Source organism: Lithobates pipiens, unplaced genomic scaffold, assembly GCF_037356315.1.
Source record: "Lithobates pipiens isolate NorthernLeopardFrog02 unplaced genomic scaffold, aLitPip1_a1.2 Scaffold_13, whole genome shotgun sequence".
Taxonomy (NCBI): Eukaryota; Metazoa; Chordata; class Amphibia; order Anura; family Ranidae; genus Lithobates; species Lithobates pipiens.
In genome coordinates, this window is record NW_027507718.1 from 162,584,289 (window position 1) to 162,609,333 (window position 25,045).

The window sequence follows — 25,045 nt, forward strand, 5'->3', positions numbered from 1 at the left end:
TGGGGATTTGAGGAAAGCCACAATCCTGGACCTGCAACTTTATGGGGCCTTACTACCAAAAAGCCAGCTATAACGAGGGGTGGGAACAGAAAAAATAAAATAAAAACCCTTGCGGCCTAAGCAAGCATCCGAAGATGCGCCGACATCCACTTTGTAGAATTTGGTAAACGTGTGACCAAGTCGTGGCCTTACACTTGAGCGACTGACGCTTGATGTCAGAAGGCCCCCAAGAGGTTACAATTGCCCTGGTGGAATGGTCTGTGACAGGAAAGGGGGCACCTGCCCCTTCTAGGCATAGGCCTGTACCACGATCTGTCTGATCCACCTGGACATGGTGGCCAACGAGACACCAATACCTTTTTTTCAGACCAGCTACACCAAACAGTCTGACTTCCGGAAGGGAGCCGTTGCAGACAAATACACCCTTAGAGCCCGGTCCACGTCCAGGGAATGAAGGGCCACCTCCTTAGGATGTGTCGGTTTAGGACAGATTGTAACAATGTCTTCATTGATGTGAAACGCCAAAAACCCACCATCGGCAGAAAAGACTGCAGACAACGCCACCTTATCTTTATGCATAACCAGATAGGGCGACTTGCAAGTCAAGGCCGCCATTTCCGAAATCCTCCTGGCCAATGTAATGGCCACAAGGAAGACCACTTTCTGGGAAAGAGTCAACAAGGGAAATTGAGGTTCTCAAACACCAGGTTTAGATCCCACGGAGGTAAAGGTGGACGCACCAGAGGAACTACATGCCGGACCCCCTGAATAAGAGTGCTCACTAGAGAATGAGCTGCGGGGGGGGGGGGGCTGAATAAACAGCTAAAGGCTGTTATTTGTCCCTTAATGGTGCTTAAAGCCAATTTCTGGTCTACTCCTCGCTGTAGAAACAGCAGGATCCTGGAAACCGAATCCTCTTCACACATGTAGGCCTTCCAGGTACAATGGTATATCTTCCGATAAGAATTCTGTGCTCTCAGCATGGTTGAAATCAACGAGTCCAAGACGCCTCGGTTCCTTAGCACCTGGCACTCAACAGCCATGCCGTTAAAACCAGCGATGGTAAAAATGACCAGTTACACTTACCGGTATCTGTTTCTGGGAAGTCTTCCAGGACGGCACCCTGAGAGATGACTGGTCCACCTGACAGGAAACACTCAAAGAGGTTAAAAGCCCCCGCCCCTCCCCGTGCTCCTCAGTTGTGACAAAGTATTGACCCACACCAGTGCATGAGAGTGAAGAAAACCACACCACCACACTCTACCTTAAATTATACCTAAAGAGAACGGGTGGGAAGTAGGCCTGCCGTCCTGTAAGACTTCCCAGAAACACAGTTACCAGTAATTTTAACTAGTCATTTTCTCAAGTCTTCCAGGACGGCACCCTGAGAGAGGAGCAAGTAGCTCAAGGCCTACCTTAGGGCTGGACAACCGCTTGCAGGACTTTTCTGCCAAACGCCAGATCCTGAGGGGACAGCAACTCCACCCTGTAATGCCTCAGGAAGGTGTTCTGGCTTGACCATGTAGCGGCTCTACATATCTGCTCCACCGAAGCTCCGGCCCTTTCTGCCCAAGAGGTTGCCAGAGATCACATGGAATGAGCTTTCAGGTCCCTAGGAATTGCATTACCTGACTGCTCATAGGCTAAAGCAATGGCATGCTTAATCCATCCAGCTATGGATGCTTTGGAGGCTTGTTGGCCCTTCTTTTGGCCAGACCTTCGAAACTCCTTAACTTTTTCTAAGTAGGATAACAAACAACATCTGACGTCCAGACAGTGAAAAGAAACTTCCCTCATTTTGGGGATTAGTACAAAAGGAAGGTAGCACTACTTCTTGAGTCCTATGGAACCTGGATGCTACCTTAGGGAGGTACAGGGGGGTCCTGCCTAAGTATAACCCTGTCCTCAAATAAAAACGGAAGTATGGTTCCTTGACTGAAAAAGCCTGAATATCGCCTACTCTCCTGGCTGATGTAATAGCAAGCAGAAAGGCCAACTTAAAGGTGAGGATCCTGAGGGGGATTTGGTCTATTGGTTCAAAGGGGGACCTTGTTAACCCCTCTAACACCAAGGTAAGATCCCACAGTGGGAACCTAGACACCTGGACAGGGGACAACCTCTCTGACCAAAAGGAAACTCTTGATCAGAGGGTCTAGTGCCAAGCGTCTCTCCAAAAAAACAGGATAAGGCTGCAACCTGTGCCTTAAGTGTCTTGGTTGCCAACCCCTGCTCCGCTCCATCCTGGAGAAACTCCAGAATGGCTGGGATCTCTTGCTGTGAAGTCCCTCTCGCCTGACACCAGCGAGAAAAAATCCCCCAGGTCTTAGCGCAAATACGCCTTCTACTAAGGAGGAGAGTATCCACTACTCTGTCCGACAGGCCCTTCTACCGCAGGTTCTGCCTTTCAAGAGCCAGGCCGTCAGCCTGAAGAAGCTGGACCCTGAAGGAGAAGGTCGCGCCGAACAGGAAGGTGTAGAAGCGGGGCTATGGACCAACCCTGCAGGGGCCATCAGAATCAGGGCACCTTCCGAGAGAAACCGCTTTTGAAGAACCCTCGGAATTAGCCCCGGGGGGGGGGGGGGGCATAGGCCAACTGGAAGTCCCAAACCTGGGCCAAGGCGTCTATCCCCCTCTGAGCCCCCCCTCTCTGGCAAGAGAAAAAGAAGCTCTTTACCCTTCTGTTCTTTCTGCGGGCGAACAGATCTATCTTTGGATCACCGAACTGCCGACATACCAGGGAGAATACCTCTGGATTCAACTCCCATTCTCCCTGCAGAATCGACTGACGACTGAGATAGTCTGCCTCTACATTCAGGGATCCCTTTATGTGAACTGCGGAAATGGAGATAATCCGATTCTCCGCCCAGCCCACGATCTCTAAAGATAGGGCCAGTAGAGTTGGAGATCTGGTGCCCCCCTGATGATTGACAAATGCCACTGCCGTGGCGTTGTCTGATAAGACCTGAACTTCCTGGTCCTTGATCCTCCTTTTGAAAGCTGTTAATGCCTCCCCGATGGCCAAAAGTTCTTGAAAATTGGAGGATGCCTTTCTCTGACTCATGTCCCAGGATCCCTGGGCTGTTAGATCCTCCAGGTGGGCCCCCCACCCCCAGGAACTTGCATCTGTTATCCTGAGCATCTGAAGCCGACTCCAAATGATACCCCCCTGAAGCCTCTGAGGGAGAAGCCACCAGCGAAGAGAATCCTTTACCTCGATCGGAATGGCCACTTCTACATCTAGAGAAACTTTTGCTGTCCCAAGAGTAAAGGAGGAAGTGCTGGAGGGTCCTGGAGTGCAGTTGTGCCCAAGGAACTGCTGGGATAGCTGCCGTCATCAGGCCCAGCACCCTCATAATCCCTCTGTATGGAGAGGTCTTTGCCTCCAACAGAGAAAGGACCGCTGAAGTTATACCCTCTACCTTGCTCTGGGGTAGAACTTCTGTTGTGCGGAATCCACCAGGAATCCCAGATACTGATTCCGGCCCAGATGAACATGTGAGGATTTTTCCTTGCTGATGATCCATCCCAGGGATTCTAAGGTCTCCACTACCCTGGCTAGATCCAAAAGGAGCTGATACTGATTCGGATTGTAAAATCAGAATGTCGTCTAAATAGGGAATCAGTGCTACTTACTGGAGATGCAGGAAGGCCACTACTTCTGCCACGATCTTCGTAAAAACCCTTGGACTGGATGCCAGCCCAAAGGGGAGGGCTGCAAGCTGCCAATGCTGAACTCCCTCTGGAGAGGCAATTGCAAATCTTAGGAAGACTTTATGGTTCTGAAATATAGGGACGTGAAGGTAGGCGTCCTTTATATCCAAGGTTACCATGAACACTGAGGAGGTGTCTCCTGAGAGAATAAACATTCTCTATGCAGAACTTCTTGTACCGCAGGAAGACATTGAGGTGCCTTAGATTTATGATGAGGCGATATCTTCTTGAGGGCTTTGGTACAAATATGTGTGAGTAGAACCCCTGACCCTGCTGGCCCTCTGGAACAGGCACTATGACCTCCTGCCCGGCCAGTTCTTCTATATTCTGTAGGATTCCTGCTGCCTTGCCAGGATCCCTGGGAAGGTAGGTCAAGAGAAATTTTGTGGGAGGAGGGGAAAGAAATTCTAATCTGTAATCCTCTTATGATGTGTAGCATATGGGGGCTCTGAGGGACCCTTTCCCACTGAGGGACAAAGTGGGAAAGTCTTTGCTCCCCCCCACTGGAATGTCATTTGGGGTCTTGTTGCCCCAACTTCTGGCTGGAAAAGAGAATGCCCGACTTCTGCTTGTCCTTCCCAACGTCTATTAGGGGAGACCTTTTTCTCCGAGAAGCGGTTCTCTGCTTGGGGGCCACGAAAAAAAAAAAAAACCTCTTCCTATCCCTACTCGGTTTAGTAGTGAATTTCTTCCCCTTTTCGGTCGACCTAGCAAAAGCTTGGTCTAGACCAGTTCCAAAAAGGAGGGAACCCTCAAAAGGGAGGCCACATAGACGGGTCTTAGATAACCCATCCCCGTCCCAAGTTTTAACCCATAGGGCTCGCTGAGCCGAGTTTACCACCAGACTTGGCGGTTGTGCGCACCGTCTCCACGGCCGCAGCCGCTAGGTATGCAACAGCGCTGCCTATGACCTCCAATGAATCCAAGACCTCCTTAGACTTGGAAGTCTGGGAGATGTGGGCCATCAGCTTAGAGATCCACATGTCCGCATTTCTAGCGATGCAGGCTGAGGCCAACGCGGGGCTCATAGCCGCCACGTTAGCCTCCCAGGCCCTGCGTAAAATAGTTTCTGCCCTCCGATCCATTTGATCCTTGATGTTCCTAGTGTCTTCAAAAGGAAAGATCGGATTGTTTAGAAACTTGTGCCAGGGAGGCGTCTAGCCTAGGAGTCTTGAAAAACTTCTCTTCATCCTCCTCAGTAAAAGTGCATCTACGCTTCCATGTTTTGTACTTTAGGAGCCTCTTCTCCGGATCCTTCCACTCCCTTAAGATAATATCTTTGAGTGCAGGATGTACCATAAGAACCCTGGTCTGCGCTTTAATTAAGCCCCTATACATTTTGTCTTGGGCAGAGACCTGTGCCGTGGGCTCCTGAATCTCTTCGAAAGCATAAACCGCCCTCAGTAGTCCCTCCATGTCGTCGGCTGAAAAGACATGCCTGCTAGACCTGGAGTCCTCCCCCTCCTCCTCCTGGCTGTCCAACACACCCTCGTCCGAGAATCCCTGCCCATGGGATTCAGACTCATCCTCCTCCTCTGAATCCTGAGACCGGAGATACCTTGGGTTGTCTGCCCGCCGTCTAGAGCCCCTAGAGCAGTGATGGCGAACCTTGGCACCCCTGATGTTTTGGAATTACAATTCCCATGATGCTCCTGCACTCTGCATTGTAGTTGAGCATCATGGGAAATTTAGTTCTAAAACATCTGGAGTGCCAAGGTTCGCCATCACTGCCCTAGAGGAAGCAGAGCCCTCCTGGGGAGGAGGCATCCTTGCTGGTGTGAGCCTCTGAATCTCTAGACTTAAGGGAGGACTGAAAGGCTTTCAGAGTGGACAGCATCTCCGTTTGTACAGTGAGAAACTTCTCCATTATCTGAGATTTTCCTTCCCTGTCAGCTTCTGTATACATTTAAAGCAGAAGGGTTTAGGATGATCTGGGGGGTAACCTAGCATTACAGTTTCCACAACGCTTATAGCGGGTGGAAGATTACGGGACGGCTGGCAACCCCAAGGGCAGTGGCATCGTCCCCTGAAACAAAAACATATAGGCATTACAATATAGCACTTTACCACTCAGAGAAGAAGAGTTGGGGTACCCTCCCCCATCTAAACCTCCGGCGGCCGGTCACTCACCCCCTGTGGTCTCCTCCATGGCCATGGAGCCTGAGGGTCTCTCCTAACGCTCCATGCCGCTGGCACCAGTGAGCTTCTTCGGACAGCTAACACAGGCGAAGGCAGCCGGTCTGTGGGAGAAGTGGGAACCTGCTCCTCCTGGATTTATGTCCCCGATTTAGCAAATCAGCTGTGAGGCTGAGGCGGTGTTTACCTCCATGCTGATACTGCCACCATTTTGCTGTAGACAGGGAATTACCCGAACTCTGAGCTCACTTCCTGTTCTGTGGAGGAAGTTATGTCATTCCCCCACCAAGCTCCAGGAAGATGGTGCCAAACCTCCCCAGAAAGCTGAGCACCTCTGCTGCAAAGGGGAGATACTGCCTCCAGCTGCACCAAGGACCCTCTGGACTGCTAGACCTGGAGTCTTCAGAGAGATACCCTGAGCCAAAAGGGACACCAGGCTCCTTTTCTGCACGGCCACCGCACAGGTAAGGAGAGGAGAGGAAACAGGATCCTTCAGCACTCGGGGGGGGGGGGGCTTTTCCAGTTTCTGCTGCCCCCCTGAGGAAAAAATATAGGGGAACCCCCCCAGGAAGGATGAGAACATCCTGCCGGACTCAGAGGCTTCCCAGGAATTTGGTCCGGCTCCCAGGGGGAGACCACCAGCCCCGGGTCTAGGGAGGGGGAAAAAAAAAAAAAAAAGTTTCGCTGTGGGGAAACAATCAAAAATTGAGGAGCACGGGGAGGGGCGGGGGCTTTTAACCTCTTTGATTGTGTTTCCTGTCAGGTGGACCAGTCAGCTCTCAGGGTGCCGTCCTGGAAGACTACTTGAGAAAATCAGACCTTGAGACAGGTCTTCTCGCATCGGTAGTCCCCAGGGAGCGTCCACAACCAGGTGTACTAGGTCAGCGTACCAGGGGCACCGAGGCCAATCTGGGACATCAGTATCACTGCAATCCCCTCGGTCTCCACTCTGCGGAACTGACGTGGTAGTAGCTTTAGCAGAGGAAAAAAAAAAAAAAAAAAAAAAAAAGCATAGATCAGTCGGTACAGATCCCATGGAGCCACCAGCGTATCTGATGCGTCTGCCCAAAGGATCTCTTACCCTGGAAACAAATCTCGGCACCTTCCGATTGAGACGGGATGCCAGAAGATCCACGTCTGGTGTGCCCCATCGCTGGCACGTTAGCCTGAACACCTCCGGATGCAACGACTACTCTCCTGAGTCCAGCATCTGGCGACTTAAGTAGTCCACCTGCCAGTTTTCCACTCCCGGGATATAAATGGCCGATACATGTCGCCCTGCCCACTGAAGAATTTGAGTGACCTCACGTGCTGCAGCCAAGCTTCTTGTTGGTTGACATATGCCAACGCCATGGTGCTCTCTGACTGGATCCTGATCGGACACCCTTGAAGTCTCATCGACCATGTGGAGAGGCATAGCCTGATCGCGCAAAGTTTGACCACAGTGATCTGCAACTTGGATTCCTCCTTCGACCAGAGGCCCTGGGTCGACTACTAGTACTCCACCCCAGCCGGTCAGGCTGGCATCCGTTGTGATCACTGTCCAATGTAGAGGTAGGAACAACTTTCCGGCTCGAAGTGTCAGGGACCTCAGCCCCGAGAGCAGGGAGTCCATGACTGACTCACCTGAACCTGCCGATTCAGGGATAACCGAGATTTGTCCCATTTTATCAAGATCTCCTTCTGCAAGACTCTGGTATGAAACCGGGCATACGGCACTGCCTCCAAGGAGGCCACCATGAGCCCCAGGAGTCACATGCAAAAGCGTAGCAATGACCACCTGCAGTTCATCAATAGTTCTACCGCAGTTCTGAGTCTTCAGTGTGAAGGGAGAAACACTCGCTTCCATGGAGTCCAGCAATAGGCCTAGGCACTGCATGCAATGAACCTTAAGAAGTTGGTGCTTATACCGACTCAGCCACCCAAAATCCTGCAGGGTTTGCATGGCGATTGCCACATCCTCCTAATTCTGAAGCGGAAGATGCTCTCAGGAGAACGTCTAGGTAGCCTATGATTGCAATCTTGCGTTGTCTTAATGCCAAAATTGGAGCCAATACCTTGGTAAAGACTTGGGGAGCCGATGCCAAGCCAAAGGGGAGAAGCACAAACTGGTAGTGGGCTTCAACTGCAAATCGCAGAAACCTCTGATGCCAGAGGCATATGGGTATGTGCAGGTACGCATCCTGGATGTCCAAAGATGCCAGGGAGTCCCATTGAGTGCAGCGACCACTGAGCAAACCGATTCCATTCTGAACCACTGTACTTTTACAAAGCAATTGAGGGCTTTCAGGTCCAAGATTGGACATACCCCTTCCTTTTTGGGGACTACAAAAAGATTGGAATAGAACTCCTGGAACCTTTCCGACTCCAGAACAGGCACTATCACCCTGCAACTTAGCAGGTCCCTTACCACCCCCATTAGGGCCTCCCAGCGAGCCGGGAGTAAGGGTATGCTGAAAGGGAAGAATCTGTTTGGTGGACAAGAGAGGAACGCTATCTTGTAACCAGTGGAAATCAGTTCGCAGACCCATTGGTCAGACAGCCGAGAGGCCCACCGTGCTGCAAACTCCCGAAGGCAACCCCCCACCCGAGAGATGGGCAGGGGCAAACCTTCATGCAGTAGCACTTTTGCTCACAGGCTTCCGGTTCCAGGGACACTTTTGTCCCTCAGAGGTTGTCCCATCGGGCTGGGAGCATTTAGCCGAAGCCCTGCGCGGACCAAAAAAACGTTGCGAGCAATGTTGATGCCTTTTTCTTTTTGGTGGTGGGTTTGGATGGTTTTGATATGTTCTGGTTCGTGTGGTCGCCTATATACATTCCCCCCCCCCCCCCCATGCAGTTTCTTATTATAGGCTTTTGATTAAACAATCTCTACATGTTCTCTCGAAGGAGGAGAATATATTTGATACAAGTTTTTTCTATGCAATTTGTGTTATAATTTTTTAGAATTACATACATTTTGTATAAAGAAAATTCTTTTAAACATTTACTGTTTGTTAATTTTCATTGAAGCACATCCCATCCCAACTGCGACAGCACCCTGCCAGTTAAACTTTATGGCCTTACTACCAAAAAGTACTGAATCCCAGGGTTCAGCTCTCAAAGAGAAGCATTCGCAAATAAAACCTTGTTTCTTCAGATCACGAGGCCTGGGTACCATTCATTTAGCCCATGAAAGACATCAGAACGGATCCGGTCAGCATGGCTGGTCCTCATCAAGGATTACTGCCCGTGGAGCTCAGCACAGAACATCTTTACACGTGACAAACACCTTAGACACTGGCGAAAAAAAAAAAAACACACACTGAGGACTCCCAGTAATGGGAGGGGTTATATGGGGGGGGGGGGGGGGGGGGGGGGGAGTACACCTGTCGGTCCGATATATAACCCACATAGTAATTATTATTGGGGGGGGGGGGAGAATTCATTTGGGTAGTGTTGCATGACCGCGCAGTTGTCAAAGTGCATCAGCACTGAAAGCTGAAAATTCATAGTTAGTAAGGTTGAATAAAGACACCAGTCCATCTAGTTCAACCTGAGTGAGTGACTACCCTCCTATCCCTATACATTGCACATTCACATTGGTCCCTACCCTGAAAGATCCCACAATCTAAGGTCCCCATTCATATACTAGGGCCAATTTTTGGACAGAAGCCAATTAACCTACCTGCATGTCTTTGGAGTTTGGGAGGAAACCAGAGTACCCGGAGGAAACCCACGCAGGCACAGGGAGAACATGCAAACTCCAGGCAGGTAGTGTCATGGTTGGGATTTGAACCAGCGACCCTTTTTACTGCTAGGTGAGAGTGCTAACCACTACACCACTGTGCCTTCCAAAATTGATCTGGATAGTAGGGGGGTTTAAGTGCAGAGGAGAGCTCTAGAGTCTAATAGACCCCAAAAAATAAAAGGGGGGGGGGTAGCACCTGCCACTACCTATTGCTATTATAGGCGATATTTACAGTCCCTTTAATAACAGTAAAAAAGTCAAGCTAGCTATGAGTAAGTGCTAATTTTAGTGCGAAACGAGTCAGAACTTTGTTTTATGTTCTCCTTTTGCTGTGGTTCGTGATGTGGCGATTTTTTACTTGAAAAATAAAAAAGGCACCAACTATGCCAGATTCGTTGCGGAGTGCGGCTGTCCAGAGTTTTCTTTTCTCCATCCATTGGTTTGTGCAATTAGCCTGCACCTGGGACTCCCTTTGTCTGGAAATTCAAGTTTTTCAGGTAGATTGTCCTGGAGCGGTGGCTTTCCCTTCTCCCTGGACCCTAATGGTCTTGGCTGCCAGGCCTCGATCCACTCCCTCCTGTAGGAAGTCTAAGATTGTAGGGGTATCCTGCTGAAACATCCCTCGTTTCACACCAAGAGAAGACTCCCTCAGTTCCTAGCATAAATACATTTGGTCACCAGCTTTCTGCTAAGCAAAAAAGGGTCTCTATTACTTTCTCTGAGCACCCTTTCCTGCACAGGCTCTCTCTCCCAAGAGCCAGGCCGTCAATTCGAATAATCCCAGGTTCGGGTGTCAAAGAGGACCCTGAAACAGAAGATCCTGATGCTCTGGTAGATTAAGCCGAGAGGTCACCGAAGAGTTTCCCAGAGTGGGAAACCAGGTCCTCTTGGGCCAACAGGGAGCAATCAGGATCAAATTGCCCCTGGACCGACTCAGCTTCTGAATAACTCTTGGCATCAGAGCCAATGGGGGAATGGTATAGGCTAGGCTGAAATTCCACACTTGTGCTAGTGCATCCAACCCCTAGAACTCTTCCTCTGGAGAGGGAAAAGAACCTTTTAACCCTCCTGTTCGCCCTGTGGGTGAAGAGGTCCATCTCTAGGGTGCCCAGCTGTTAACACAAGAGAACCCCCTCAGGGATTTAAGTTTCCATTCACCCTGGTGTCTGCCGACTAAGGAAGTCCACTTCTACATTGAAAAACCCCCTTATACGCACCGCAGGGATTAAGGGGAATTGTCTGTTCTGCCCATTCCAAGATTTCCTGCGTCAAACTCGGAGCTCAACCACGCATCAGTTGTCACCCGGACAGGCTGAATCTGGGTCCAAATGATGACCTGCTCCCAACCTCTGAGGGTTGAGCCACCAAGGAAGACTTCTTTACCTCTCCAGGGATGGAAACCAGAAGGTCCAAAGATTCCCTTTTTCCGTCCCATGAGAAGAGCAGGAAGTTTTGAAGAAACCTGGAGTGGAGCTGGGCCCAAGGTACTGCAGGGCTATAGGACATCACGAGTCACAGAGTCCTCATGATCAACCTTCGGGAGACTTCCCTCAGATTTAAAAATTGAGGACACTGTGCGGAATTAGTGCTTCCACCTTCACCTGTGGAAGGACCGGCTTCTGCGCCACTGAGTCCACCAGCAGGTCCAGGCAGAACTTGGCCCGAGATGAGACAGCGAGAATTTTTTATGACTGATCAACCATCCCAAGGACTCCAAGGTGCTCATCACCTTGTCTAGATACAAGAGTAGAAAATCCCTGGAAAGGTTGTAGATCAAAAAAGGTCATCTAGATTCAGTGCGATTCCCTGAAAGGTGCAGGTAGGAGACAACCTCTGCTAGAATATTCTTAAAGATTCTCGGGCTGGCCTCCAGACCAAAGGGTAGGACCAGAAAATGCCAGTGTTGCGTACCCTGATGTGTGTAATGCAAAACGAAGGATGCTCCAGAAAAATGGGGACATGCAGATATGCATCCTTTAAGTCTATGGTGACCAAAGACCTCTTTGGTATATATAGTAGGAAGGAGTTTAATCTTCTTAGAGATTTAAAATCAACCAGCATTTCCCATAAGGTTTTGGAACCACAAAGACATAGGAATAAAAACCCTGTCCACTTTGATTCTTCGGTACTGGGAGGATGACCCCCTGGTCTGCCAACTGTCTTACACTCTAAAGCCCCATACACACTATCAGATTTTTGTCTTCAGATTTGCCAAAACCATGTAGTGCAAGTGACTGCCTGATTGCATAGACATTGAAACTCCTAAGGTTTGACCTCATTAGGGCAGCACCGTGGTGTAATGGTTAGCACTCTCACCTAGCAGTAGAAAGGGTTGCTGGTTTTAATCCCAACCACGACACTACCTGCCTGGAGTATGCACATTCTCCCTGTGCCTGCGTGGGTTTCCTCACATGCTCCAAAGATATGCAGGCAAGTTAACTGGCTTCTGTTCAAAATTGGCCCTAGTATATGAATATGGACCTTGGATTGTGGGCTCCTTGAGGGTAAGGACTGATGTGAGTGTGAGACAATTGTAGACAGACACTCAGGATGAAATGGTATCTTTATTCAACCCATGTACCATTATATGGTTTTGGCAAATATGAAGACAAATCAGCAGAAAATCTGATAGTGTGTATGGGGCTTAAGATTCCTGAAGCCTTTGGTCTGTCTCTGGGTAGATAAGTTAGGAGAAAGGATTGGGGAGGTCTGGAAACAAATTCCAGTCTGTAGCCCTCTCTTATCCATTGAAGGATAAGAGGACTCAGACCTGTTCCCACTGAGTGGTAAAGCAAGAGCCTCCCCCCTACTCTGGTGCTGGCGTCACCAATGCCACGTACACACGTAGTGGACTGGCCGCCGGACTTTCCGAACCGGCTACTTGCCCACACACGGCACTTTTTCAGTGGACTAATATGGCGTACTTTTGAAATGAACGGACTCGCCCACACATGCGGAGGAAAGTCCGCTCATTTTGAGCACGTCTCCAGGTACGCGGGCACGCGAAGCAGACGTTGCTGGCCCCGCCACCTGGTATGGACTTAAAGGGGAACCCTAACGCCGGGAAAAAAAAAAAAACCCCGATGTGGGGGCCCCCCCCAGGTCCACATCAGACCCTTGTCTGAGCAAGCTACCCGACCGGCCAGGAAAGGGGGGGGTGAGCGAGCCCCCCCCCTCCTGAGCCGTACTAGGCCACGTGCCCTCAACATGGGGGGGGTGCCTTGGGGAAGGGGGGCCACGCAGCCTCCCCACCCAAAGCACCTTGTCCCCATGTTGATGAGGACAAGGGCCTCTTCCCGACAACCCTGGCCGTTGGTTGTCGGGGGGCTTATCGGAATCCGGGAGCCCCCTTTAATAAGGGGGCACCCGGATACCGGCCCTCCCACCCTATGTGATTGAGTATGGGGTACAATGTACCCCTACCCATTCACCTGTTAAAAAAAAAAAAAAAAAAAAAAAAACACACACACACCACACACTGGTTAAAATAGTTTATTGCACAGCTCTGGGGGTCTTCTCGCCGGACTCCTCCAATATCTTCTACCTCTTTTGCTAGCGGAGGAGCCTTGCTTTCTTCACCGCCACCCTCTTCTTCCGACTTCGGGGGTCTGGTCCCCCCTCTTCGGTTCTTGCCGGGCCACCGCGCCCTCTTCTAGCTCTTTTACAGGCAGTGGCCCGGTCTTCTGTCGCCGCTTTCGTCGTCTTCTGTTCAGATGTTGCCTCGTCGCATCCTCCGCTCACAATGGCACGGGCGCGACGCATATAGGGACATCACCGGATGATGCCACACCGGATGATGCCCCCGCCTATTATGATGTCACAGCATCCTCTGGGACATCATCCGGTGATGTCCCTATACAAGTCGCCGCGCGTCACATCCGCGCCATTGTGAGCGGAGGATGCGACGAGGCAACATCTGAAGAGAAGAACAAAAAGACAGACGAAAGCAGCGACAGAAGACCGGGCCACCGCCTGTAAAAGAGCTAGAAGAAGGTGCGGTGGCCCAGCAAGAAGAACTGAAGAGGGGGACAAGGCTCCTCCGATAGCAAAAGAGCTAGAAGATAGCGGAGGAGTCCGGGGAGAAGACCGCCGAAGCTGTGCAATAAACTATTTTAACCCTTGTGTTTTTTTTTTTTTTTTTAACAGGTGAATGAGTAGGGGTACATTGTACCCCATACTCATTCACAAAGGGTGGGGGGCCGGGATCCAGGGGGGCCCCCTTATTAAAGGGGGCTCCCGGATTCCAATAAGCCCTCCGCCCGCAGACACCGACAACCAACGGCCAGGGTTGTCGGGAAGAGGCCCTTGTCCTCATCAACATGGGGACAAGGTGCTTTGGGGTGAGGGGGCCGCACGCCCCCCCCCCCCCCCCATGTTGAGGGCACGCAGCCTGGTATGGCTCAGGAGGAGGGGCGCTCGCTTGTCCCCCCTTTCCTGGCCGGCCAGGTAGCGTGCTCGGACAAGGGTTTGATGTGGACCTGGGGGGGACCCCCCCACACCGATTTTTTCGGTGTTGGGGTTCCCCTTTAAGTCCATACCAGGTGACGAGGCCAGCGACGCCTCCTTCGCTGGCCCCGTCTACCTGGAGACGCGCTCAAAATGAGCAGACTTTTCTCCGGGCGGGAAAAGTCCGTTCATTTCAAGAGTACGTGGACTGGCATACGCACAGCCGGATTGTCTGCCGAAATGCAAGTCCTGCGGGAAGATTGGAGTGCAAAACTACTTTCTAAGTCCACCGTACTTTTGGTTAAAAGTCCGCCGGAGGCTTGAGTTTGCCGGACTTTTCCACCGGATTGTTTGATCGTGTGTATGCGGCATTAGAATCCTTGTCTGCAGGCTTTGGGCCCCAAGAAAAGGAGATCTCCCTTCTGCTTACCTTTGCCAATGCCCCATTTCTGGTCTTCCTTATGGTCTTTAACTGTTGACCTGAGAGTAATATATATATATATATATATATATATATATATATATATATATATATATATAAAGCACCCTTTATTCTTTTTACGTTTAACAGGAAGCGTTTCCCCTTTTCAGTGAATCTGGTCCAAGCCTGCACCACATAGGATGGACCCTTCAAATGGTAGGCTACACAACCGTGTTTTGGCTGTGTGATCCCCACCCCAAGTCATGACCCATACAGCCCTTCTAGCCATATTAAGGAGGGCTGCCGTCTCAACCACAATATCCACAAGATAGGCAACCACCTTCCCAATCATTTCCAAGGAATCCAGAAGTTGTTTGGACTTGGAAGTAAACGCTATATGGTCCATCAATTAACCCACATCTGTATTTCTCAGCCTTAGGTCTAAAGAAAAAAAAAAATTAAACTGTTTCAAACTGAGCAGCATGGGGAGGGGCAGGGTTTTTAACCTCTATCTTGATTGGGTTTCCTGTCAGGTGGTACCAGTCATCTCTCAGGGTGCAGTCTTGGAAGACGACTTGACAAACAGCAATTGCACCATGCATGTGAGGCATCACTGTGAACGTCAGATAGAGGGTAGCAACTAGCAGTAGACCTAAAATTATAACCTGTAATGGCTTTTAAAAGTGTATGAAGTTTGTCGTCACGGCAGGCATGCATAATTTTAAAGAATGTTGTGTTTGGTACCCATATACTCAACTTCAGGCTTAACAACGGTGTAAAAATTGGTACGGTCACTGCTCAATACCCATACCATTTTTCAGAACCTTGACACCCTAGGAGGTATTTTCCTCAGCAGATAGCTTGGGGTGTCTACTTTCCAAAATGAGGTCATGGGGGGGAAGCATTTGTGCCACCTTGGCATTTCATGGCCTTCCGAAACTGTAATAAGTAGTGAGGATTGAAATCAAAAATATTACACCCTTAGGCTCGATTCACACTAGCGCGTTTTTTGTCCTTGCATTTCTGCAAAATGCATCATTTTTTTAACATGGGTTCCTATGGAACATGTTCACATCAATGCATTTTTGTGCCTCTGTGTTTTTGGAAAGGGTCAGGGACTTTTTTCCTGCATAATGCAGCGTTTTGCATGTAATAGAAGTCAATGGACCTGCATCAAAAAACGCAAGTACCGCTTTTTTACCACGATTTTGTGGGGTTTTTTTTAATTTTTCTCACTGTATATATCTGGTTGCTAAGCAACCACAGTGTAAAAAAAAAAGAAAAAAAACGCAAAGTGCGGCAAAATCGCCTGTCAAAAAACACGACAAGTACCGCAAAAATGCTCAAAAGCAACATTCATAGATGTCAATCGAGCCTTAGAAATCCTGAAGGCAGGGATTGGTTTTCGTGGTCCTGTACGTGGCTAGGCTCCCACAAAGTCTAACATGTGGTATCCTCATACTCAGGGGGAAGTAGCAGAATGTAATGCCACATATACCCATAACAAGCGTGAGCAATATATACATTTCAGTGACAATTTTTTTTTTTTGACTCAACATGCCTCTCGGGAAATTCCTTGGGGTGTCTACTTTCCAAAAAGGGGTAATTGAGGAGTTTTATACTGCCCAACCATTTTAGCACCTCAAGAAAATTATAGGCAGTCAAACCAAAAGCCGCGTAATTCCAGAAAATGTACCATAGTTTATAGACGCTATAACTTTTGCGCAAACCAATATAAGCTTAGAGTTTTTTTTTTACCCAAGACATGCAACTGAATACATTTTGACCTAAATGTATAACCGAAATTAGAGTTTATTTTATATATATATATATATATATAAAAAGTCCCAGAGGTAATCAAATGGCACCAAAAGAAAGCGAGGCAAATTTTTATTTATTTGCAGCATTGCATGCCCGCACAATTACCAATTAAAGTAGCAAAGTGCCAAATTGCAAAAAGTGCTCGGTCATGAGGGGGTAAAACCCAGGCCAATGTGGTTTAGATTAACATGGAACTCTCTCTTCTTAAAACTACAAGAGAACTCTGATTCATGGAGAGGCTAGTCACATGAAAATAAGCAACTCACCACTTGCTTCAGGATCTCAATGCAGGCAGAGCACAAGCATTTGTAAAAGGGACAGGAAAAAAAAAAAAAATAATTATATATACACACACACAATATTATAGTTTGCAGCCCAAACGCTGCATTAATAGTGAAAACTATTATGCGATCAAAATCTGGCTGCAATGTGTAAGAAAACTGCAAAAGGGTTAATTCATACAGGTAAGCAAGTACGTGGTAACATTTAACGATGCCTTATGTAACCTCTAGCAGGGGGTCTCAAACTGGCGACCCTCCAGCTGTTGAAGAGCTACAAGTCACATCATGGCTCTGCCTGAGGGTGTAATGCTTGTAACGCCTCATGGGACTTGTAGTTTCGCAACAGCTGGATGGCCGCCAGTTTGAAACCCTCGCTTAGCAAGCACACAGGACATATAACAGTACACTATTACAAAAAGAACCTCTATTACTACCCAAATGACCTCCCAACTACACTTTCTCTACTTTCGCTCAGTCTCCACATTTAACTTTAGACAGCACACGACATGAAGTGGGATGGCTATAAAAACCTGAAACATTTTTCAACTCACCTGACAGCGCATTACTTCCTTTCTCAGCAGCCTCGTCCACCACTCCAGTTTCCTCTTTTCCCGGCATTTGAGTATGCGCCTACAAACAATATAACTCCAGAATATTTTATCCTACGTAAAATCTTATCCACCCCAGTTCAACCAGCGAGCTAGCACTTGGCGGGAACTTCGCAGACACCAGCCTTCTCCCAGCTCTACATTGGCACGTTATCGATCACGTGATTGCAAACGCGGAACCAATCAGGATGTCCCTTTTGTTCAGTTCTCCGCTGGATTGGTGGCAACCACAGCTCCACTTATTGGTTCAGTCCAGTATATGACGTAATGAGCAAAGTTGTTCCGTGTGAAGAGTTGCAGGTATACAGCTTTTCTTTTTCAAATTGGTCTGTAAATACCATTTGAAGTGGGGCTGATCATAACAGATAGTTTCAGTTATGCGATGTTTGTCACTGCAAATCAAATTCACTGAAGTAATACCTAGTGTAAAGATTTAGCAAATCCTAAATCGGAAAGTAGGGAACATGTAGGATAAAATAAAGTTTGTTGCGCCTTCGAACTATACTTGACACTCCACAAGTCACATAAAATTAAACCAGGGGCATTCTCTTACCTCTTGAGTCATCTTTTATAGCACGTCACTTCGGCATTTCCTCATTGGCTCTTTAGCACGTACCTTCATCCCGCCTTTTTTCCCTCACGACACTCTGATTTCTATTTACGCCACAAACCTGAAAAGGGTCATTCTTCACCGAAGGTTACCAAACTGTCCTACAGTATTGCTCCACTGTGCTCTGGCCAACGTCTGAACAACACTGGGCTCTTGAATATTACACTGCAGCGTCTTATTCTACCGTTTTCATGGAAAGACTGCTAAAGAGGCATGTCAGAGTTTAATCTAAATATAAATGTACCAAACAGGTCAGGGGCAACTTTACATCTCATTATGCCCTTTCTCTCCCCAGCCTTCCCCTCACTTTTCTATGTTTACTACTAATGTTATAGGATGGAAACATGATGCACCACAATCTTTAATATTCTGTATGTATAACAATGGTTAACACACTGCGGTCAAGCCAGCCGTGGTTTGGAAATGCACGGTCTAGCCAGCCGTCAAAAACAAAAGGTGTGTGCGCCTATTACGAGGAATACGGTAGTGACAAAACACACAGCCCGCCCCGAGTTTACGGGGGTGCGGCTGCGAGGCCAGTCGGCCCAACCCCTTCTCGGCTCAGCTCAGTCTCTACAGCGGCTGTCACAGCGGAGCACAGTGAAGTCGCCTCCCCTCTCCCCCTGCATGTATGATCGTTGTGCCGGTGTCTTGTAAAATAGTGTCCTCCATCAGATGGTGTCCCCTGCGTACTGCGCATGCGCAGTACACAGGGACACAGATTCCGAAAATTGCCGAGGATGAACGGCGCCTGCGCCGTGAGTCCAGGTTCTATCCCCACTATCCAAGTGGACATAGAGTTAGAATAAAAAAGAACCGAACGCAGCGAGGCCGAGCCCGAAGCGTGGCGAGCTAAGCTCGCCCGCGAGGGGCCCTCTAAAATTCTCAACCCTATGTCCGCTTGGATAGTGGGGCTACCTCCTCCACTCACGGCGCAGGCGCCGTTCAGCTTCGAAGTTTTTCCGAAGCTTCGTCTGCTCCGTACTGCGCATGCGCAGTACGGAGCGGACAGCATTTGATAGGCGGACTCTATTAGGCAGAACACCGGGTCCCGGGTGTGCAGACTGGCTCGGATGCGAAGCCATTACCTTGGGCTCTCCAAGTGTGTTCTGAACGGGGCTGTATTGTGTTAGGGGGTCTGTGCACTGTAGGGAGGTTGTGTACTGGGGGGGGGGGGGGTCTACACTGTAGGTGTCTTCACTGTGGGGGGTCTACAATGTAGAGGTCTGCACTGTAGTGGGGGTCTACACTGTAGGGGTCTGCACTGTAGTGGGGTCTACACTGTAGGGGTCTGCACTGTAATGGGGGGTCTACACTGTAGGGGTCTGCACCATAGTGGAGGGTTTGCACTGTAGTGGGGGGTCTACACTTTAGGGGTCTGCACTATGGGGGGTCTACACTGTAGTGGGGGGGTCTACAATGTAGGGGTCTGCACTGTAGTGGGGGTCTACACTGTAGGGGTCTGCACCGTAGTGGGGGTCTACACTGTAGGGGTCTGCAGTATGGGGGGTCTGCACTGTAGTGGGGAGATCTACAATGTAGGGGTCTGCACTGTAGTGGAGGTCTACACTGTAGGAGTCTGCACTGTAATGGGGTGTTTACACTGTAGTGGGGGGTCTGTGTAAAATGCAGGGAGTCCAGAACTGTTAGGGGGTGTCTGTAAGGGGGGTCCACAGGTGCAGCAGGGAGCTGTGTAACGTAAAGGGGTCCAGAGGTGGAGTGTAATGCAAAGGGGTTCAGAGGTACAAGGGCTGTGTAATGTAAAGGGGTCCAGAGGTGTAGGCTGCTGTGTAATATAAAGAGGTCCAGAGGTGCAGGGTGCCGTATAATGTAAAGGGGTGCAGGGTGCAGTGTAATGCAAAGGGGTCCAGAGGTACAAGGGCTGTGTAATGTAAAGGGGTCCAGAGGTGTAGGCTGCTGTGTAATGTGAAGGGGTCCAGAGGTGCAGGGTGCCGTATAATGTAAAGGGATCCAGAGGTACAAGGGCTGTGTAATGTAAAGGTCTCCAGAGGTGTAGGCTGCTGTGTAATGTGAAGGGGTCCAGAGTGCCATATAATGTAAAGGGGTCCAGAGGTCCAAGGGCTGTGTAATGTAAAGGGGTCCAGAGGTGCAGGGTGCAGAGTAATGCAAAGGGGTCCAGAGGTACAAGAGCTAAGTAATGTAAAGGGGTCAAGAGGTGCAGGGTGCAGTGTAATGCAAAGGGGTCCAGAGGTACAAGGGCTGTGTAATGTAAAGGGGTCCAGAGGTGTAGGCTGCTGTGTAATGTGAAGGGGTCCAGAGGTGCAGGGTGCCGTATAATGTGAAGGGATCCAGAGGTACAAGGGCTGTGTAATGTAAAGGGGTCCAGAGGTGTAGGCTGCTGTATAATGTGAAGGGGTCCAGAGTGTCATATAATGTAAAGGGGTCCAGAGGAACAAGGGCTGTGTAATTAAAGGGGTCAAGCGGTGCAGAGTAATGCAAAGGGATCCAGAGGTACAAGAGCTGTGTAATGTAAAGGGGTCCAGAGGTGCAGGGTGCTGTGTAATGTGAAGGGTTGCAGGGTGCCATATAATGTAAAGGGGTCCAGAGGTACAAGGGCTGTGTAATTTAAAGGGGTCAAGAGGTGCAGGGTGCAGTGTAATGCAAAGGGGTCCAGAGGTACAAGGGCTGTGTAATGTAAATGGGTCCAGAGGTGCAGGGTGCTGTGTAATGTAAAGTGGTCCAGAGGTGCAGGGTGCTGTGTAATGTGAAGGGGTCCAGAGGTGCAGGGTGCTGTGTAATGTGAAGGGGTCCAGAGGTGCAGGGTGCTGTGAAATGTGAAGGGGTCCAGAGGTTCAGGGTGCTGTGTAATATGAAGGGGTCCAGAGGTGCAGGGTGCTGTGTAATGTAAAGGGGTCCAGAGGTGCAGGGTGCTGTGTAATGTAAAGGGGTCCAGAGGTGCAGGGTGCCATATAATGAAAAGGGGTCCAGAGGTGCAGGGTGCTGTGTAATGTAAAGGGGTCCAGAGGTGCAGGGTGCCATATAATGAAAAGGGGTCCAGAGGTGCAGTTGTGGAGAGGGCGTACACAGTAGTGACAAAAAGATATTGAAGTATGCATGGGGGCACAATGTGATGTTTTTACATTTCAAGGTGGGGGGTGTCAGATATAGGATCCGCCCCGGGTGCCAAATGCTCTAGGTACGCCCCTGCGGTAATTTCAGTAACAGCAGAGAGAGAACTCGCTTTCAGAGTGCTTGAGTTGCCCCTGTCTGTCTGTCTTTATTTCTCTCTCTCTCTCTCTCTCTCTCTCTTTCTCTTGAATTCTTAATTATTCTTATTATTTCTCTCCCGCTCTCTTGCTTTCATTCTTTATTTTTTTCTTCTCTGTTTCTTTCTTTTTTCTCTTTCTCTCTCACTCTCTCTCTCTTTCAATCTTTATTTATCTCGCTTTCATTGTTTTATGAAAACGTTTACAGCACAAGCGTTTATTTTTTTTATTATCTTTCTCTTTTCTATCTTTATCCTTTTTTAACGACTTCCTTACTGGGCACTTAACCCCTTGCCGCTGAGCGTACGCAGATGTGCGTACTCGGCTTCCGGGGGTTATACCGGGATGATGCCCGTACCTGCAGGCATCATCCCGGTACCGTTTTTCTGAGCGGGCGATTGGCTTTCCAGCCATAACAACCTATGCGGCTAAAAGCCGCTCGACTGTTATGCAGGAGGGGAACTTTTCCCAAAAAGTTGCGTTTAAAACACCGCTGCGCAAATACCGCGTGACATAAAATATTGCAACAATCCTTGTTTTATTCTCTAGAGTCTCTGCTAAAATATATATATATATATATATATATATATATATATATATATATATATATATATATATATATATATATATATATATATATATAATGTTTGGGGGTTCCAAGTAATTTTCTAGCAAAAAAATATGGATTTTAAAGCGGAGGTCCACCCTAAAATGGACCTCCGCTCATCGGAATCCCCCCCCCTCCGGCGCCACAATTGGCACCTTTCAGGGGGGAGGGGGGTGCAGTTACCTGGATAATCCAGGTAACTGCACCCACTTCCGGGATAGCTGTCTGCGGAAAGGGGCGTAGATTACGCCCCTTTCCGCAAGTGCCCTCCCCTTTACGCAAGTGCCCCGCTGCCTGCTGGGAAACACACAGATCCCAGAGGCAGCGGGGATCGTCCTGATTGCGCCGCGCGCCTCGCGCATGCGCAGTAGGGAACCGGGAAATGAAGCCGAAAGGCTCCATTTCCTGATTCCCATACCCAAGATGGCGGCGGCAGCACCCGAGTGTCGATCTAGAGATCGGCTTCGGGTGCCGACATCGCGGGCGCGCTGGACAGGTAAGTGTCCCTATTTTAAAAGTCAGCAGCTGCAGTATTTGTAGCTGCTGACTTTAAAAAAAAAAAAAAACGCGGAGTCCCGGCGGACTCCCGCTTTAACTTGTAAACGCCAAATGCCAAAAATAGGCTTAGTCATGAAAGGGTTAAACTTCCCTCCTGCCCAGACCAATTTTCAGCTTTCAGTGGTGTCACACTTTGAATGACAATTGCACGGTCATACAACACTGTACTCAAATGAAAATTTTAGCATTTTTATTCACACAAATAGAGCTTTCTTTTTGTGGTATTTAATCACATATGAGGTTTTTTTTTTTTTTTTTGCTAAAACAACAAACAAAAAAAATGGAAAATTTTGAAAAAAAGAAAAGAAATAATGTTTCATAGTGTTAAAATTCATAGTTATAAAATTTTGCAAACGGGTAATTTTTCTCCTTCATTGATATGTGCTTATGAGAAGGCACTGATGGGCACTGATAGGTCACATTGATGGGCACTGGCAGGTGATACTTATGAGCACTGGTAGTGGACACAGATAGGTGGCACTGTGGGCTCTGATGGGTGGCACTGATGGATGGTGCTCGTGGTCACTGGTAGGCAGCACTGTTGTGCAATGACAGGTGGCACAGAAGAGCATTGACTCGCTGATCACTGAGTGCGCCCTGCAGGGGGCACGCAGGCCACTCGAGCACGTGAGGACGTCCTGGAACGCTCTCCCGGCAGTTCAGGTCTGCACTGTAGCCGTCTTTCAGCTATAGCACGGGTCTGTAGAGGTTAAAACTCACATTGTTTTTGACTAATGTTTTTTCTTTATAGGTCACATCTCAATACATTGTTTTATGTAAATGTTTACAGCACAAGCAGAAAAAATAAAGTGTCTCTTTCTAAATACATTTACTGCATATGTTTTTGGTTATCTTGTATTCAGTGTCCCATACATTATACACACCCCATGTGATATAGGACATTTTCGACTCCAGAGGCCCTTGAAGACCTCATTTAAATTATTTAGAAAAAGAATGGTCAGTTACAGGACGTCCCATACACTATGCACAACTTATTTGAGACCATTTTTCTGTAGCGTTTTGGAGATATGTCACGTTATTCGACTTTATGAAGGTCTATAACGACCTAATTTTTAATAAGTAGAAATAAATAAAGGTCAATTCTACTACAGGACATCCCATACCTTATGCACACCTCATTTGAAACCATTTCACTGTGGGGTTTTGGAGATAAATGACAATATTCGACTTTGGAGGCCTATAAAGTTCTAATTTCTAATAAGTAGAAAAAAAGAATGGTAAGTTCTGATACAGGACATCCCATACATGATAACCTCAATTCTAATAAGTAGAAAAAAAGAATGGTCAGTTCTAGTACAGGATGTCCCATACACTAAGCACACCTCATTTGAAACCATTTTACTGTATCATTTTGGAGATATGTCACATTATTTGACTTTGGAGGCCTATAACGATCTCAATTCTAATAAGTAGAAAAAAAGAATGGTCAGTTCTGATACAGGACATCCCATACACTATGCACAACTTGTTTGAAACCATTTTACTGTAGCGTTTTGGACATATGTCATGTTATTCGACTTTGGAGGCCTATAACGACCTCAATTCTAATAAGTAGAAAAAAAGAATGGTCAGTTCTAGTACAGGATGTCCCATACACTAAGCACACCTCATTTAAAACCATTTTACTGTAGCGTTTTGGAGATATGTCATGTTATTCGACTTTGGAGGCCTATAACGACCTCAATTCTAATAAGTAGAATTTTGGGGAAGATATTGGGGAACTGGAGAAAGTGCAGAGAAGGGCAACCAAACTGATAAGAGGCATGGAGGAACTCAGCTATGAGGAGAGATTAGAGGAACTAAATTTATTCACTCTTGAGAAGAGGAGATTAAGGGGGGATATGATCAACATGTTCAAATACATTAGGGGTCCATATAGTGAACTTGGTGTTGAGTTGTTCTCTGTACGGTCAACCCAGAGGACACGGGGGCACTCTTTACGTCTAGAGGAAAAGAGATTTCATCTTCAAGTACGGAAAGGTTTCTTCACAGTTAGAGCTGTGAAAATGTGGAATAGACTCCCGCCAGAGGTGGTTCTGGCCAGTTCAGTAGATTGCTTTAAGAAAGGCCTGGATACTTTCCTGATGGTACATAATATAACTAGGTACTAACATAGGTAAAGTTGATCCAGGGAAAATCCGATCGCCTCTTGGGGGGATCAGGAAGGAATTTTTTTCCCCTGCTGTAGCAAATTGGAGTATGCTCTGCTGGGTTTTTTTTTTCGCCTTCCTCTGGATCAATTGTGGGCATAAAATTGGGTATCTGGATTGTACGATTATTTTTTATTTTATTTATTTGTTTTTAAGGTTGAACTGGACGGACTTGTGTCTTTTTTCAACCTGACTAACTATGTAACTATGTAACTATGTAAGTAGAAAAAAAGAATGGTCAGTTCTGATACAGGACGTCCCATACACTAAGCACACCTCATTTGAAACCATTTTACTGTAGCGTTTTGGAGATATGTCACTTTATTCGACTTTGGAGGCCTAAAACGACCTCAATTCTAATAAGTAGAAAAAAAGAATGGTCAGTTCTAGTACAGGATGTCCCATAGACTAAGCACACCTCATTTGAAAACATTTTACTGTAGCGTTTTGGAGATATGTCATGTTTTTTTCACTTTGGAGGCCTATAACGACCTCAATTCTAATAAGTAGAAAAAAAGAATGGTCAGTTCTGATACAGGACATCCCATACACTATGCACAACTTGTTTGAAACCATTTTAGTGTAGCGTTTTGGAGATATGTCACGTTTTTTCACTTTGGAAGCCTATAACGACCTCAATTCTAATAAGTAGAAAAAAAGAATGGTCAGTTCTAGTACAGAATGTCCCATACACAAAGCACACCTCATTTGAAACCAT

The 25,045-nt window shown here is 48.0% G+C and overlaps 1 protein-coding gene across 3 annotated transcripts in view; it reads right to left on the reverse strand.

Moving 5' to 3' along the window:
• Window positions 1–17,310, reverse strand: part of CHAF1A (chromatin assembly factor 1 subunit A) — a 623,099-nt gene extending 605,789 nt beyond the window's left edge. Inside the window, exon 1 of one of the 3 annotated variants that reach the window (XM_077475776.1) lies at window positions 17,098–17,310. In XM_077475776.1, coding sequence (XP_077331902.1) covers window positions 17,098–17,164 — 67 coding nt within the window. In that variant the 5' untranslated portion in view covers window positions 17,165–17,310. The remainder of the gene's footprint in view (window positions 1–17,097) is intronic. The other 2 variants (XM_077475775.1, XM_077475778.1) reach the window with 2 other exon arrangements.
• Between the last annotated feature and the right edge of the window lie 7,735 nt (window positions 17,311–25,045).